General features: G+C 43.1%; 1 protein-coding gene across 1 annotated transcript; it reads left to right on the forward strand.

Moving 5' to 3' along the window:
• Positions 1-2,696: 2,696 nt before the first annotated feature.
• On the forward strand, positions 2,697-14,009 carry RBX1 (ring-box 1). The gene is made up of 5 exons (XM_058023701.1): positions 2,697-2,813; positions 5,587-5,665; positions 11,234-11,304; positions 12,485-12,570; positions 13,830-14,009. The coding sequence occupies exons 1-5, from the start codon at positions 2,697-2,699 to the stop codon at positions 13,840-13,842; spliced, it is 366 nt and encodes a 121-aa protein (XP_057879684.1). The 3' UTR covers positions 13,843-14,009.
• The last annotated feature ends 1,311 nt before the right edge of the window (positions 14,010-15,320 follow it).

The following is a 15,320-nucleotide window of genomic DNA, read 5'->3' on the forward strand; positions in this document are numbered from 1 at the left end:
TCCTTCTAACTCAGTTCTGGGGGATCCTCCCGCTGCCATGTGGATCCCTCTGCCCTGGAGGGACAGTGTGTGTCAGTATGGCCCCACCAGGCCTTCTGCCTGCTCCCTGTGCAGGTGCAGAGCCAGGGCTGCAGGCAGCCACCCCTCCAGGAGCAGTCCCACGGCAGTCCAGTCAGGAACACACATCCAGAGAGTGCAAGGATGGAAGAGGGAAGCATTTGACGCATAAATCCCACATAGGATAATGTTGGTGATTGTAGAAAAATAAACAAACCACCCACAGAATGAATATAAAGGAGAAGGACAGTGACCAAAATCCAAGACATTGCTTTTGAAAGGATGGTGGTACATTTCCTTTAGGAAGAATCTTTGACAACTGGGAGAGAGTTTGTCTCATTTAATTGGGACTACCCATGTTCACAGCAGTTGTCACATGTCACCTAGTCTGTCTCCCTGCCTTTTCAATTTAGCAGCCTTCTCTTTTTCCTCCTGTATATCCCAGAGATTTGAAAAATGATCCATTCTTCAAAGCATCCCTGGTAATTTGGACCACAGTGCTATACTTCTTTTGAGACTGATGCCTTTCAAAGCTGCAGCTTTTCTTCCTGCAGCAGCTCCTGACAACCCTCCATAACATATAGCTTAAGAAGGGAAAACAGGTCTGAGGAGACTCACTTTTACTAGGAGGAAAGACATTAGAGATGGCACTAAAATCAACAGAAAACAGATTATTTAAGCAAAGAAGGTAGCTTAGCCCTTTTTATGGAGTGCAGGACTATACTGTCACTAATTTCACTTTGAAAAGTGTACTGGAGATCTCTTAATGCACTTGTAGGTAAAATGTATCTGCATACACAGATCAGTAATATGAATTAAACACAAGAGATGCAATATGTGTTCTGTCCTGCACCCTGTTTTCTGTCTTTTTTGTTTTCCTAAGAACACTCCCACCTTTTTAGCAAGACTTAACTGGAGATCCACGTTGCTACATTGTTTTTGCTGCCAGATAAGAAAGATAAATCCAGAACACATGACTACTGGCTGTATGGCTTTACCCCATTGGCAACCACCTCTCCCTGGTGACATCAGCTGAGGTGGGGAGACTACAGTTTGAACTACAGTAGTCACTTGAAGTGAAAATGAATGTTAACATCTCTCTGGTATGTGTATGCCCTAGTCTACATTTTTGATCAACATCCTGGTTTTTTACTGAGAAATGTCCTACTGGAGACGTTGCCATACACATTTAGGAATTAGAGTTAGAATTTATGCTTCTATTAATAAGAAATCTTGCAAATTCTGCTTTGAAAAGAGCTATTTTCTTGAAGGTGAAAAGTACTTTCTCACGCATCCAACTCCTGTTTTCAAAATACTCCGTTGCAATAGTCCTGAATATGGAGCAACAGGACAGAAACCTGAATTTGTGCAGCTGCAATTTATAGCAATAGAGATGCCCCATAACCAAGCAGCATCTGGGGAAAGGGGCACTTCAGTGACATGGAAACTTTCCATGTAGGTAATGAGAGGTGTTAAAGGGTGTTCACACAAGGGAGGGCATTTTTCTTCTTCAAACTTCCCTTTATTGTCTGTGCAACTTTCAGGCTCAGCCTGATGCTGAAAATATTTAGATATGTGCATAAATCAGGGCACAAGCGGTATATGTCTTTCACATATTAATCCCAATCCAAACAATAAAATTATTCCAACACATCCAATGACAGCATCATCTCGTTCTTACTGCAGGTCCCTACTTTGGGTTTAAGTCTATCTGGAGACTGCCCTCACGCCACCCCAGCAAGCCCTGGGTCTCAGAAAAAAGCTGTATGCGCACAGCCAGATGGGTGCAATGGAGCCAGACAAGAACGGTGCTGTTGGGTATTTATGAGAGGCAGAGTACAGATATTGCTTGCCTGTGTCTATGCAGAAGAATGGCCTTTTAGTGCCTCTACAAACTCCTCTTCCCACATCCAAGAAGTACAAATGGATTTAGAAGGGGGGGGCTCTGCAGAGAGATCGCATCTCCAGGGACCTGCAAAGCTGGGTGAAATTTCGAGAGCTGCAGTTGTCCGGCTGGGGAGTGCACTGCCCTCAGTTTCCGTATCATGGAGAATCCTACCACTGACTTTGTGGGGAAGGAACAGACAGAGGGAGCTCTCAGAACCAGCTCCCGTGCCTGTCGTCTGCATCCTTGCAACAGAACGGGCAAGGCCTGAGCAGCTCTGGCAGCACCTTCAAATCTATGCTGATTGTAACTACTGTAAGCTCAACTCGCACGCCGTAAGGTGCGCGTCCTGTCTCCAGCAATTCCATGTTCCTTTAAAAAGAAACCTGGACTGCGGGAGAACAAAGGGCTACAGCGACAACACCACCAGGCCCACCTCGCCCTGCCTCGAGTTCGACGGGCGAAAACAAGTTAGAAGTTTATTGAGGCTGAAGCCCGTCACGTGAAGAGGGAGGGGAGGCAAACCGCAGCGGATTGTAGCGAGGCGCGGTGCCTGAAGCCCTCACGCCGCCGGCAGAGCGATGGGGGAACTGCGGCGCGGCCCCGCCCCTGCGGCCGCCCTCAGCAGCGCGCCCACGTGACCGCGCCCTCAGCCCCCGCACCTGCCGGCGCCCTGCGAGAGGGGGCGTGGCCACGCGATGACCCCTCCCAGCGTCCCCCGCCCCTCCGGCCCCCCTGCCCCGCCCTGCCGCGCATGCGCGCGGAGCAGGACGGGCCGATTCACGCACCCAAAATGGCGGCCGCAATGGATGTGGACACCCCCAGCGGAACCAACAGCGGCGCCGGCAAGAAGCGCTTCGAAGTGAAGAAAGTGAGGCCCCGCCGGCGCGCTCCTCCGGAAGCTCCCGGAGGGACGGGGACGGGGAGGGGGGCTGGGGCCGGCCCCATGCCAGCGAGCGGGACGGAGGAGGGGGAGACTTCCCGCTCCCTTTACGGAGCCGGGCGCCCGGTTCCTCACCGGAGCGGTGGGAGGGGCGGCGCGAGGCCTGCGCGGAGTCCTGGCGTGCGTCCTAGCCAATGGTTGAGGCGGGCCGCCGCACGTGCAGCGGGAACTGGCCAATCAGCGGCCGCGGCTGGCGGGGGCGGGAGCAGGAGCAGGGGCGCCGACGGGGCCGCGCCGGCCGGGGGATGGTGCCTGCTCGGGGGATGGTGCCCTGGCCGGGGGATGGTGCCCTGCGCGGGGGATGGTGCCTGCTCGGGGGATGGTGCCCTGGCCGGGGGATGGTGCCCTGGCCGGGGGATGGTGCCCTGCGCGGGGGATGGTGCCCTGGCCGGGGGATGGTGCCCTGCTCGGGGGATGGTGCCCTGCGCGGGGGATGCTGCCCTGGCCGGGGGATGGTGCCCTGCGCGGGGGATGGTGCCCGGGCCGGGGGATGGTGCCCTGCTCGGGGGATGGTGCCCTGCTCGGGGGATGGTGCCTGCTCGGGGGATGGTGCCCTGGCCGGGGGATGGTGCCTGCTCGGGGGATGGTGCCTGCTCGGGGGATGGTGCCCTGGCCGGGGGATGGTGCCCTGCGCGGGGGATGGTGCCCTGGCCGGGGATTGCCCTGCTCGGGGGATGGTGCCCTGCTCGGGGGATGGTGCCCTGGCCGGGGGATGGTGCCCTGGCCGGGGGATGGTGCCCTGCGCAGGGGATGGTGCGCTGCTCGGGGATTGCCCTGCTCGGGGCTCCGCCGCCCGCTCCCCTCTGACGCTGCTTCCCCGACGGGCCTCGGCTACTCCATACCCAGAGCCCCTGGGCAGCTCGGGCCGGCGAGCAGCTCTGGAGCGCTTCCTCCCCCATCACCCCCGGCCGCGGTGGCCCAGCCGCCCGGGCTGCCCCGTGTGCTGCGTAAAATACTTTCTGCAAATGGCTGTGGCTGACTTTTTTTCTCCTTCTTATTTAAATCGAGCCATAACGTGTTAGTTAGCAAATGTCCTCATGCCACCCTGACTTTGCCTCCTCTCTCAGAGCAGCCATAATATCGCTCTCCTGTCCAGTGCCACCAGTTTGTCAGCTGGGTCACAGTGATGGTCCGAGGCTCTTGAGCAGGGTGTAGAGAAGCAGGGCTAGATTGTGTGGGCTTGTACTAAGGTATCATTTGGGAAAAGTGACTTCTAGACTGAATATCAGTTAACATTTCCAGTGATTCCTCCTTTTAGATGAGTTTGTGTGAAATGTAGCTGCCATCAGTGATGATGGAAACCCTGGATCTGTGCAGAAGGAAGTGTTTGGGTGACATAATTGCTTGTCCTTTGGAATTAGGGACAAATATAATGAGAGTGGTAGGAAGTGGCACCATTTATGTGTCAGTGGCATTCCTCCTCCCTGGCCAGGCACCAAGACCTTTGTTGCATGTGTGGCTCAGTACAGGTGAGTGGGCCATCAGAGTAGACCATAATGGGACAAGAGATTAAGTACTGGAGTGTATGGAAGAGATAAGGGTGCTGAGAACTTTTATCTCAGCTGCCTTGAAGTATGGATGAAGTCCATGAGAGATGAATGGGAGGCCAGAAGGCCAGCTAGACTGGAAGTTAGAATTCTGGGAAGAAAAATGAGATCACTACTGGTGTATGTCCTAAAAGATCTGGTAGTATTGTGACTACTTTTTATATCAATACTTGGAACTCAGTGGTCCCTTCTTTAGTGTCCCAAACTGAGGGAAAACAATGAAAACATTAAGATGGAAATGGAGCAGCGTAGAGAAGATTTACTATAGTACAGTCAGTGCAAATATATACTGAGAACATGTAAGGAGAAAAAAAATCTATACTACCTAAGTAGTAAATGAAGATTATCCTGATTACCAATGGATTGCTTTGGGTGTTGAAGGCAGGTTCATTTATTTAATGAGTTTACAGAAGACCTCGTTATGCATTTTGTCTGGAAGAATAAAACGGTTCTATATTTTACTGCATAGCTTGCCCTAAAATCCTCAAACCCTTCCCCTGAGGTAGCATGGGACAGTCCTATTACTTTTTTATATGTATAAAGTAAGTCTTTGAAAGGTTGATTTGGTAGTACATTGAAATTTTTATATCCAGCCTTGCTGATAGGTTGTTGCTTATTAACCTTTTGTAGGGAAGATTTTTCAGGAGTCAGTGGAGAGTAGCATTAGAGATTTAGTTCTTGACCCCAACTGCTCTGAAGGGTGATTACTAGAAGAACTGCCACAAGTAATGGGAATTCCTCTTAACAAAAATGGCATCTGAACTGCTCTTTCTCCAAGGGGCTATTCTTTCCTTCTAGGATTTGGCATGATGCATTGTTGCATCATTGGATTCCATTGGATCTTGAATAGAAATCCAGATGTTTGCAGTTGTTTCACCAAAAAAAAAGAAGGGTAGGGGGCCTGTGGGAGTTACCTGCTTTTTGAAGTGGGAAGGATCCATTGTGTCTGGGAGGTTTGTGAGGGGAATGTACCACTGCTTCCTAGTAACCTGAACTCATTATGAGGAATTACTCTGGACTTCTAAGATTTGGGTTTTTTTAAATATCCCAGCTTTTCTATTTCAAAAAGCACATGGCATCTTGAAGAATAGTGAGGATTTGTGTCCAGTGTAAATTGAATCACAGCTGTTTTTCTTTTCTCCCCCTCTCTCCAGTGGAACGCCGTGGCTCTGTGGGCATGGGACATTGTGGTTGATAACTGTGCCATTTGCAGAAACCACATTATGGATCTGTGTAAGTAAATGGGGAGGGACACAGTTTGAACAGCTGAAATTACCCCAGCTGAGGATATAACTCAGCAGAGCTTTCAGTTAGTAACTAATTCTTCTGCTAATCTCTATTTTATGTAATGCAGAAATCTCATAATCTATTTTTGTGACCTCTGTCACCATACTGCTCTTCTTCACCTTTTTCTTGTAAAAGGTAGGATCTCTTGATGCCAGATCAACAGACATGATGCTGCTGAGTGTACTTTGAACACAACAAAGAAAAGGAGTAATAATAAAGAGGAACTGAAATTATTCAGGGCTGACAGGCTTACAAAGAAAGGTATTATATGTCAGATTGGGGAGGTTGCTATGAGTGTCAACTTCTCCATGACACTCATTAAGATGAAGTCTTGTAACACTTTCTGTGTCTGTGTCTGGCAAGGAAAGGCATGGACCAGCAAATTAATTTGACTCCTCATTCTATAAAACTTACCTTGCCTAACTAACTTAGTACTTGTTATAGTAGGGGGAATTTTGTAGCCACCTAGAAAATTATTTGTTCACTTGCAAAGGAGAATAATCAAATTCCAAAATAAAAAGCAATACATTGTTAGTATTGGTTTGATTTTAATTTTTTTCTCTATAATCTTGATGGTTCATTTCTATCATGAAGTATATCTGTATGCATGAAGTCACTGTTTTCAGTCCCTTAGAGTATTGCTAATGAGTACAAACCCATTTTTTTTCCTCAAAAATGTCAAAGTACTGTTGACACCATAACTGTCTATCTTGTTTCAGTCATGAAGGACAGAAGACCTTTCAGCCTACTCCAGAAAGAAATTTGCCTAATTCCTAAAATGTGAGGCTGGTAGAACCCCCCAAAACAAGCCCAGGTCCAAGGAGAGTGCCTGGGAATGGCCTGTCCTGATCCCATTGGAATAGTTTTGTTGCACTTTGGTTTTATGTGGACACCCTTGGAACCAATACTATTGGCAACTTCCTGTCAATAAGACTGTATGGAAATAAAACACTTGAGAAAAATGAGACTTCAAGTTTATAGGAACAGCTACTGAAGGATGTACCTGATTTTACTTCATATTTAAATAATAATTACAAAATTACTTTCAGAAGCTTTGTTTGGGTGGGTTTTTTGTTTGTTTGTTTGGGATTCTTTTAATAAAGAGAAAAAACACACTGTAACACACTGGTCTGAACGTGGGTTAAGCAGGTTCACTTCTCTTCTTGGGGATAGATATGTTTGTATTTTGAGTCAGTTATTGCCTGTCCATGCTTCAGTTTATTCTTGGTTATTAGACAGGGAATGATAACACTAAAAAGAGCAGGGATTATGAAATAAATTGAGGTTCTTTAATGTAAAGATTTCCCCCTTTGAGGTGTCTCTAACCTGTGCTGTCTTGGAAAGAAGTTTCAAAAGAAGGTGTACACTGGACTACTGATTAGTCTATCAGGTTTATAATGTATTAGAGATAAAAGCATTTTGCTGACAGGCAAATGGAATTTCAAAGACTTATTAGAGCATAAGTTGCATTTATAGAATTTACAAATGTATAGAATAAATATATAAAATCCTATAATTCAAGATAATTATTAATGATAAGAGGGATATATTTTAAGATAGGAGATGCTGGTGTGTTTCATTCTATCAATCTGCCTCAAAATTAATTGCACCTTCCATGACAGACCAAATACAGTCTCATATATTTGCTTTTTTTTTTTTTTTTTTTTTTATAAATAGCAAATAGGACATATGAGATGAAGGAGAGGTATGGGGGAGTTGGAAGGAGAATGGACAAATGCTATTTTTGAGTAATAACTTTTGTTTATTAGTTCTTTAAAAAATATTTTTAAAAGCCCTACCAATATGTGTGTGGGGGTTGAGAGTATATAGGAAGATTAGGAAAAACAGTAAAGGAAAAAGGCATAGGTAATTTTTTTTCCTTTTTGTGTTGCTGAAGCATAACATGTTATTAATTGGTATGAGCAATGTTCTGAGGAGCCTGGACTGCAAACGACAGACTAAAATTGACAGCATACAGATAGAAGGCATATCTAAATTGGTATTCCGAGATCAGTGTTGGCTCTGGATTTGCTTACTTCCTTGTTACAGATCATTAATGTCATTTAAAAACCCTTTAATTAGATTTTCAGACATAAGATGTGAAGTGATGGCAAATTGAGAAAAAATTAATAGAATATGCAGAGAAGAACAACACAAGATTTGATTTGATAAAATGCAGGATATAAATGTCTCCCACTCCTAGCGATGAAGAGAAACTTAGAATGGGAAAACATTACAAAAGTGATAAGTAATGCCAGCCATGGTAATGAAAGTTTGTTAATGTTGTAAAGTCAGGCATCAATGCTAAGGTGTCATGCAGTTCTCCCCATGCATGTGCCTTATGACTGGTAATAATGTGATTCAAAGGATGCCCCTGCCCTCAGTTTGGTCTGTATTCAGTGAACAGAAGGGATGAGTAGGTTTTCAGTGTTTAGTTTCATTCTTCTCTGGAAAGACACAGGTTCTGTTTAGATTTTACTTTAGATTTTCTTCAAAGGCTTGCTCTCTGCTGCTGTCACTGCAACATGGTAAATTGGGGAGTGTTAACAGTGTGTTTAGTATATTGGATTATCTTCTGGTCTAAAATGTGTAATGTCTTATTACAATAAGATGACCAGTATAGCTTTGAACTGTGTAAAATGTGCCATCAAAATGCTGTCCCCTAGCTTTGATGGTAACATGCCAAGTACTCTGAATCCAGCTTCACAAAGATAGATATGTTGCATAGAATCCAGAGAAAAATCTCAGGATGTTGATTAGATGGAATGGGTTTGGATTTATTTTTTGATGTGTAAATATACAGGTGATTTCTGCAATAGAAAATGCATAGGAAGTGGGCTGGTTCCTTACAATGCCAAGATTCAGAAGCTGCCATTATATAACATATATTTCCACAATTCCCTGAGTTGAAATGCTTCCATTGCATCTTTCACAATTATTTGCAGGTATTTCAGGTTTTAGCTGTCTCTTTCTGTCCTCACCTACAGATACTCTGTCAAAAGCAAGGCAACAGAAGAGTCATTCAGTATTCCTCCAGTACCTGTTACTATCTCGCTCTTACAACTTCTTTTGGGTCAGCAGATGGTAAATAGCTTCTCTTTCTTTCAGGAGCCAGGATCATCAGCTTTCATTCTAGGATGGAGATTGTCCATGTGTTAAATTTATTTTTTATTTGTTGATATATTTTCCTTTTCTGAAATGAAGAAAGCAGGAGACCAGAAAGTGCTTCAGCTTTTGGGAGGCCCTTTTTTGGCAGTCAAAGGTAGCAGTGCTGGCAGTAGTCTCCAGTGAGTTTGATGAGGGAGCTAAACCTGGGTGTCTTGTTGGAAGGGTTTTCCATCACCACCAGAGAACTCCTCCTCAGGCACTTCCACAAAAGTCCTCTTAAACTTTTGGGACTGTCATGCTTTAGACTGTCAGTGGAAGTTTAGGTTTGTCAGTGAAAGTTTCAGTAACACTGAAATGAATGGCAGTGGTGCTTGTTTTCCTTACCTAAACCATCTTTCTTCCTTCTTACTCCCAGGCAAAATACAGAGTCCTTTAAATCCTGAAAATTAAAAATTGTGTTCATGCAGGTCTAATGTTAGGGCCTCTTAGAGACACAAAAAAAAAAGGCAAAATGACATAAAAAATGGGCTAGATGGGCTTCATGTCTAATATGCCCAATATTTTGTTTCTAGCAGCGAAAGAGAAGAAACAAGATAAGCATATTGTGTGCTGGACTATTTTCCTTGCTTTTAGCATAGGCTTTCTGCGTTAAACTTTGCTTGCTTCTTGACTTTTTTCCTTTAGATTAATTTCCTCATCTTTTCCTACAACTCTTCTTCTCATCATGATCTGTTACTGTTACACTGACCAGATATTTAAAAGTTAACATACTGTGCCCCATGACCATGAGTCCGTACTGCAGTAACAGTGAAATTGTTGCAAAGATCTCAGGTGTAGAATTTTATACAAGTATCCAAAGTAATTGAAGTTCTTTGAGGGTCTTGAGCATCTTCCATATTCTCAATCAGATTTAGTTTTATTGCTGTATGTATTGAAAGATTTGGGAATTAAGACTGAAGTACTGGATTTTGTTTTCTTCTATAGCGAGGCAAAGGATTGAGCTTTGGACTTCCTGCTGTGGTATATCATGTCTTTGATGTAAGCCATATGATAAATACAGGTTCACTCAAATCTTGCAGAACAGCTGTTGTTACTGAGTTTCTTTAGACATCACTCTTGTTTTGAGTAGTTCCTCATGACCAAGGTCAATTGACATCTCTTGCATCTCAGAAAAAATGGGATTTTTAAAATTTATTTTGTGCGCCTCCACACCTGAAAAGCATGAAAATGGAAAAAGGGAAGAATGGGACAGAACAAGTAGAGATCACATTTTTCAGCCAAACCTATGAGGTTTGGAAGTTTTTAAATCTTTAATTGGTGAATCAAATTTCTTTTCCTCTATGTATATTCAAGCACACAAAGAGTGAACAGAGAATTGGAGCTCGTTCAGACATCTTCTTTGCCAGGGGAAAAAAAAAATCTGCAAAACAAGAAAGCAGCAAGCCTGTGTATTGAGTTCTAAGCTGATCATCTATTAGCAGATCTTTTTAAATCATTTGGGCTTGACTCCTAAAAAAGGCATCCTTTAATAAGAAGTAAAATCTTAGTCTTATAGATTTGTGCTGCTCATGGTGGAGGAGTTGCAAAAATCTTTTTTTCTTCTGAAGTTTATTCCTGAACTGGAGCAGAAGTGATTTGTTCAGGCCTTAGAATGGAGAACTGACTTGTAGGATTTATGTTCTCAGTGTTGTTCTTCTTACCTCACTCTTTTTCAGCTCCTTCATCTACACTATCTGACACAAAAGCCCAAAACATAACCCAAACTCATAAAAAGTTAGGGTTGAGGATCCTCCTGGGTACTCAGCCCCAAGGTATAAAATGTCCAAACCATACTGTATTTCCTAGCTAAACCATACTGTATTTCCTATTGTGGATATTTGGGATGTACTTACCTTTCACAAGACTATACAATAAAGACAGGCAAGCTCCAGCATTACATGAGCAAATTAATTTGCAAATAAAGTACATAGTGGCTGACAGGAACATATAAGAAGTTGTATTGAGAGAAACCTGGGTAAGAAGTTTAAGTAAACTTACTGTCAACTCATCATCAAAAGACATCTCTGTGAACACAAGAGGAAAAAATTAAAATCTTTATCCTTGAAATTTGGACAACAAACACATGTTGCCAGCAGATGAGTTATATATTCTTGCCCTCTGGAACTTTGGAATACTAAAAAAGTAGAGGAAGGAGGAAATCAGGATTAAGAATGTTTTGATATGATACTTTTGGAAAAACAGTGCACATTAAACCATAGCTCTTGATACTTTCTGGTGTGTTAAACACCACAAAAGACCTCCTCCTCCCCTGCCTACATTTGCTATTATGAAGGAATCTACCAGTTAGTACATGTGCATGTACATCTTCAACTGCTGTGTGTATTTGTTCCATCTTTATTTCCACAGGCATAGAATGTCAAGCCAACCAAGCATCGGCTACCTCTGAGGAGTGCACAGTTGCATGGGGTGTCTGCAATGTAAGGAAAACTTCTGTTGTGGAGCTTGTGTGGGGTGATGCTATCTTCCTTTTTTGAAGATGTGGGACAGAATCAGTTCTGTAGCATGTTTCACATAATCCACCAGAAATAAGAATTTTAAAGTCCTTATGTTTGCTAGAATGTAGAAAAGAGAGAGAGAAAAAAGTGAAAGATGGAGAGATGTAATAAGACAAAGAAGCAAAGGGAGGAAGATAAGCCTTAATATATATTTTTTTTTTTTTTTAAAGGAATAATAGAACTTTCATTCTGAGCATGATTTTCCTGATCATGGTTTGCCTAGGAGTTGCACCTTTTCCTTTGCCCCACTAATAGGATAACTTGGATGTCAGCCTGTTTGATTTGTCTGTGTGCAGGCTAATTCAAAGAGTCATTCTGGGGTAACCAGATGATTTCCTTCCAGTTTTGGGGGAAGATCAAATCAATTGGTCCTACTCCAAGTTAACTCCAAACTTGAATACCTCTTACCTAGCCTGGGCCTGAGTTGGAAAATAATCTATTCCATAGTGGAATAACTTCCTGATCCTCAATCCTATCTTTACTGTGCTATGGGATTGAGTTAACATGATAATGCTGGAACAGCACCATAAATGTTGCAATTCTGTCTGCAGAGGACAAGGGCAAAATTTTAAACCATGTCAGGATATTCTAATGTCAAAATTATGTTGTTGTGTATGGGGTAAGAGAACAGTTGCCCTTACCCAATACATAAATGAGGGGTTTTGTTTTCTAATTTTGCAAATTCCTTTTTATTCAGGCTCTGTTATCTCCTGCAAACTGACAGAAAGCTTCCTTCAGCATGTATACATTCATGTCATCCCTGCTACTCACTCTGAAATCTTCTCCTTTCTTTCTGATTATGCTTCTTATCAGCATCTGCTCTGCCAATTTTGGCAGCTGCTAAAACTCTGCACTCCCTCCTTCATTAGAAGTCAGTCAGTTGCCACTGTATGCACTGTGGAACAGGCTCCCTGCTGCCGTTTCACTAATGTTTCCTCCTCTCTGAAAATGCGGATTAATTCCTTGGTGTTTATCAGCTAATTGACTGATCAGTCGTCCCCTCCTTTGCCTGCAAACTCTCTTCTTCCTGTGATACTTTCAGTGGTAGTTTTTGCATTGAGTGCATTCATACACTCTGAAATGATGTGATCTTGTCTTCCAGCACGCTTTCCACTTCCACTGCATCTCTCGCTGGCTCAAAACTCGCCAAGTATGTCCTCTGGACAACAGGGAATGGGAGTTCCAAAAGTACGTATCCTGCACAGATTGCAAGGTGAAAAGTCCACTTGTCCTGTAAATATAAATGATCAGTATCAGATTGATGTGTCTGAGGGCATGGTTGCTGTTCAGAGAGGTTCTTTCCTTAGTCACCTGGTTCTAAGTGAGCTCTGAAGGGAGCCCAAGCAGCTGTGGGCTATGTAGGAGCTGTTAAAAAGCAGTGATTTCTACTGACATTCTCTCTAAAGAATGGAGAGCAGGAGAGAAATGTAATTAGCTAGAAGCAGAGTCTCAGGTGAATAGTGTGCTGCTGCAAGAGCAGTTTGGGTTTAGAGGATGACCTGAATTCAGCTGCTTGGGTTCCGAAGTATTACTGCTGAGGTGCCAGGGATCTTATTGGGTCCCTTTGTGATCTTGATGATTTGTTTTATAACTCTGATAGCCTCAGAGATTAATACAGCTGATTTCCTAGCATCTGGAAATCAAGTGTCCATGTAGCCATTCCTGCAGCTTTGGCCCATTTATTTGTAATTGCTGTATTGTTTGTTTTATAATGTTTTTTAAAGGTTTCCTGTCAAGAATAGTAGTAGGAGATCCAAGAATGGCTTTTTGAGGGATAGTCATATTTTGAGAGGTAATTGTCCATTGAGAATAGTTAGGAAGTTTGCCTATCACTTCCTTCATTCTGCACCATTGATCTAGTAATCTTAACTGTAGATTGTCCCTCTCCCCACTCACTTTAAAAAAAAAATTCTTGTCAGAATCCAGACTGAAAAAACCCAAAACAGGTATTATAACTGTTGAGGATTGTGTCTGGGCTCTGGTAGACAGTTGTGCAAATCATCATTGACATGACAACTGAAGTACCATAGTTTTGATATTAAGATGTTTTCCTGAACACACAATGAAAACTGAGTCCATGTTGTCTGACTCATCACTTCAAATTGCATGGGCAGCATGATGAGAAACAGAGACATGAATCAATATTTTCTGATTTGTGCTCAGTCTGGGGCTGTGACAAATTTTGGTCTTGCTTTATGCCAGATATATTTGAAGTGGGATTCAGGGCAAAAGATAACTGATACCGAGATCTCTCCACATGGGCTCTCTTCTAACTGGGTAGATTTTTAGGGGAAGTGAAATGTGGAGGACTTCTAAGATTTCCTTAACAGTATTTCACCCATTTATTTGTTAATTATGCTGTGGTAGAATGAAAATGAATCCACCCAGACCAGCACTCCTATGAATTGTAATTTTTAAAGGAGCATTAACATATTATCTATTTGCAGGTATGGACACTAGAGAGATGGTCCCACGCTTCTTGTTATGTCATCGAACTCAGTTGTTCTTGTCACCATGGGTTTGTTTTAGTGACTTGGAAAGTCAGTAATGTATACAATTCTTCTCTCATGCTAATTTCTTCCTATTGTATACCATTGAATAAAGTCTTGCTGGAGCTTCCCGTCGAAGTTTTTTGTCTTGTGTTCAGGAGCAGGCAGTCAGAGCATGAGGGAGGAGAATTATCTGCAGACCTGGGACTTAAACTAAGCTTAACTCTTTAGCTGGGGAGTGCTTCTTTTTTGCTGTGCCAGGCTTTTGACTGTGAGTTTGGTTCTACTCCCACACAAATGAGAACCACACCTTTGGCTCGCTGAGGTTGGTGTTGAGCTCCATTGTGCAGTGCAGTGGGTGCAGGACATGGCCTGGCTAAGAGTAGTTTATGCAAATAGCTTTTTGTGTGGACATGCTTTATTAGGGCAGAGTTGAAATGATGATCTATACAATTAGGGGTTGTGTCATCATTGGAAACTATTCTCTCACTTCTACTCTTGAGTTTGACTAGACCACCTTCCCCGTAGATGAAATTTTCACTAACTTCCCAGTTCCAGCTGTTTAGCTTTGGGGAACAGAAATGAGATGTCACTTTTTGTCAGTGTTCATAAAGTGCTTTCATGTGTTGAGTGAAAGTAAACTCAGGAAATTCATGTGCTAGATTGGCTGGAAAGCTAAAAGTAAGCAGTATATAAGCAAACCAAGTCTTTATTTGCTTTCTAGTGCTATTTTTCCCAGTTCAAGTCCAACTGGCCAAAAATCATTCCTTTGAAAACTACATAATGTTCTGTTTGATGTCTCCTCTGCCAAATGGCCTGGTATCCTTACTGAATCAAATTTTGCCCTCTATGTCAACAGCCTCAGCAGATGCTGGGAACTGAAACAGCATCCAAGAAATTCTTCCTGCTACGAAAGGCTGCCTCTTTATGTCAGCAGTGTTAGACATGGTAGATTTCTGTCCTTGACTGTTCATGATGCCATCTTTGGATGCCATTTTTTTTGCTAGTTACTGAGGATGGGAAATTTGATAGCTGATGTTAAACATTGGTGTACTGTAGTGATAGGGGCTAAAGATGGCCATTGAGACAACCAAAACTTGCAGTTTTCTGTAATTGCTGGGGTTTTCTCTAATCTGCAGCAAGCAAATGTCAGGATTATTTTATCAGTTGATGTCATTGCTCTGAAATTATACAGCTCAATGTTTTCCACCCTTAATAAGAAAACAGGAACAAGTAGGACTAGAAGAGTTTATAGCTAGACAGTTTATTTACCATGTTTCTTGGTAAAAAGTTTATCCTGGATTTGTCAGGTAGTTTTGGTGGTGGAGGCAGGAAGGGAACAGAAGAGGAGGGGGAAGATGATCTCAACAGTGGTCAAAGTATTCACCCAGGCAACAGGGTATCCAGGTTAAATGCCATTCCCTGAAATTTGAACTCCTATTTAATGTC

This window comes from Melospiza georgiana, chromosome 4 (genome assembly GCF_028018845.1).
Source record: "Melospiza georgiana isolate bMelGeo1 chromosome 4, bMelGeo1.pri, whole genome shotgun sequence".
Classification (NCBI taxonomy): Eukaryota; Metazoa; Chordata; class Aves; order Passeriformes; family Passerellidae; genus Melospiza; species Melospiza georgiana.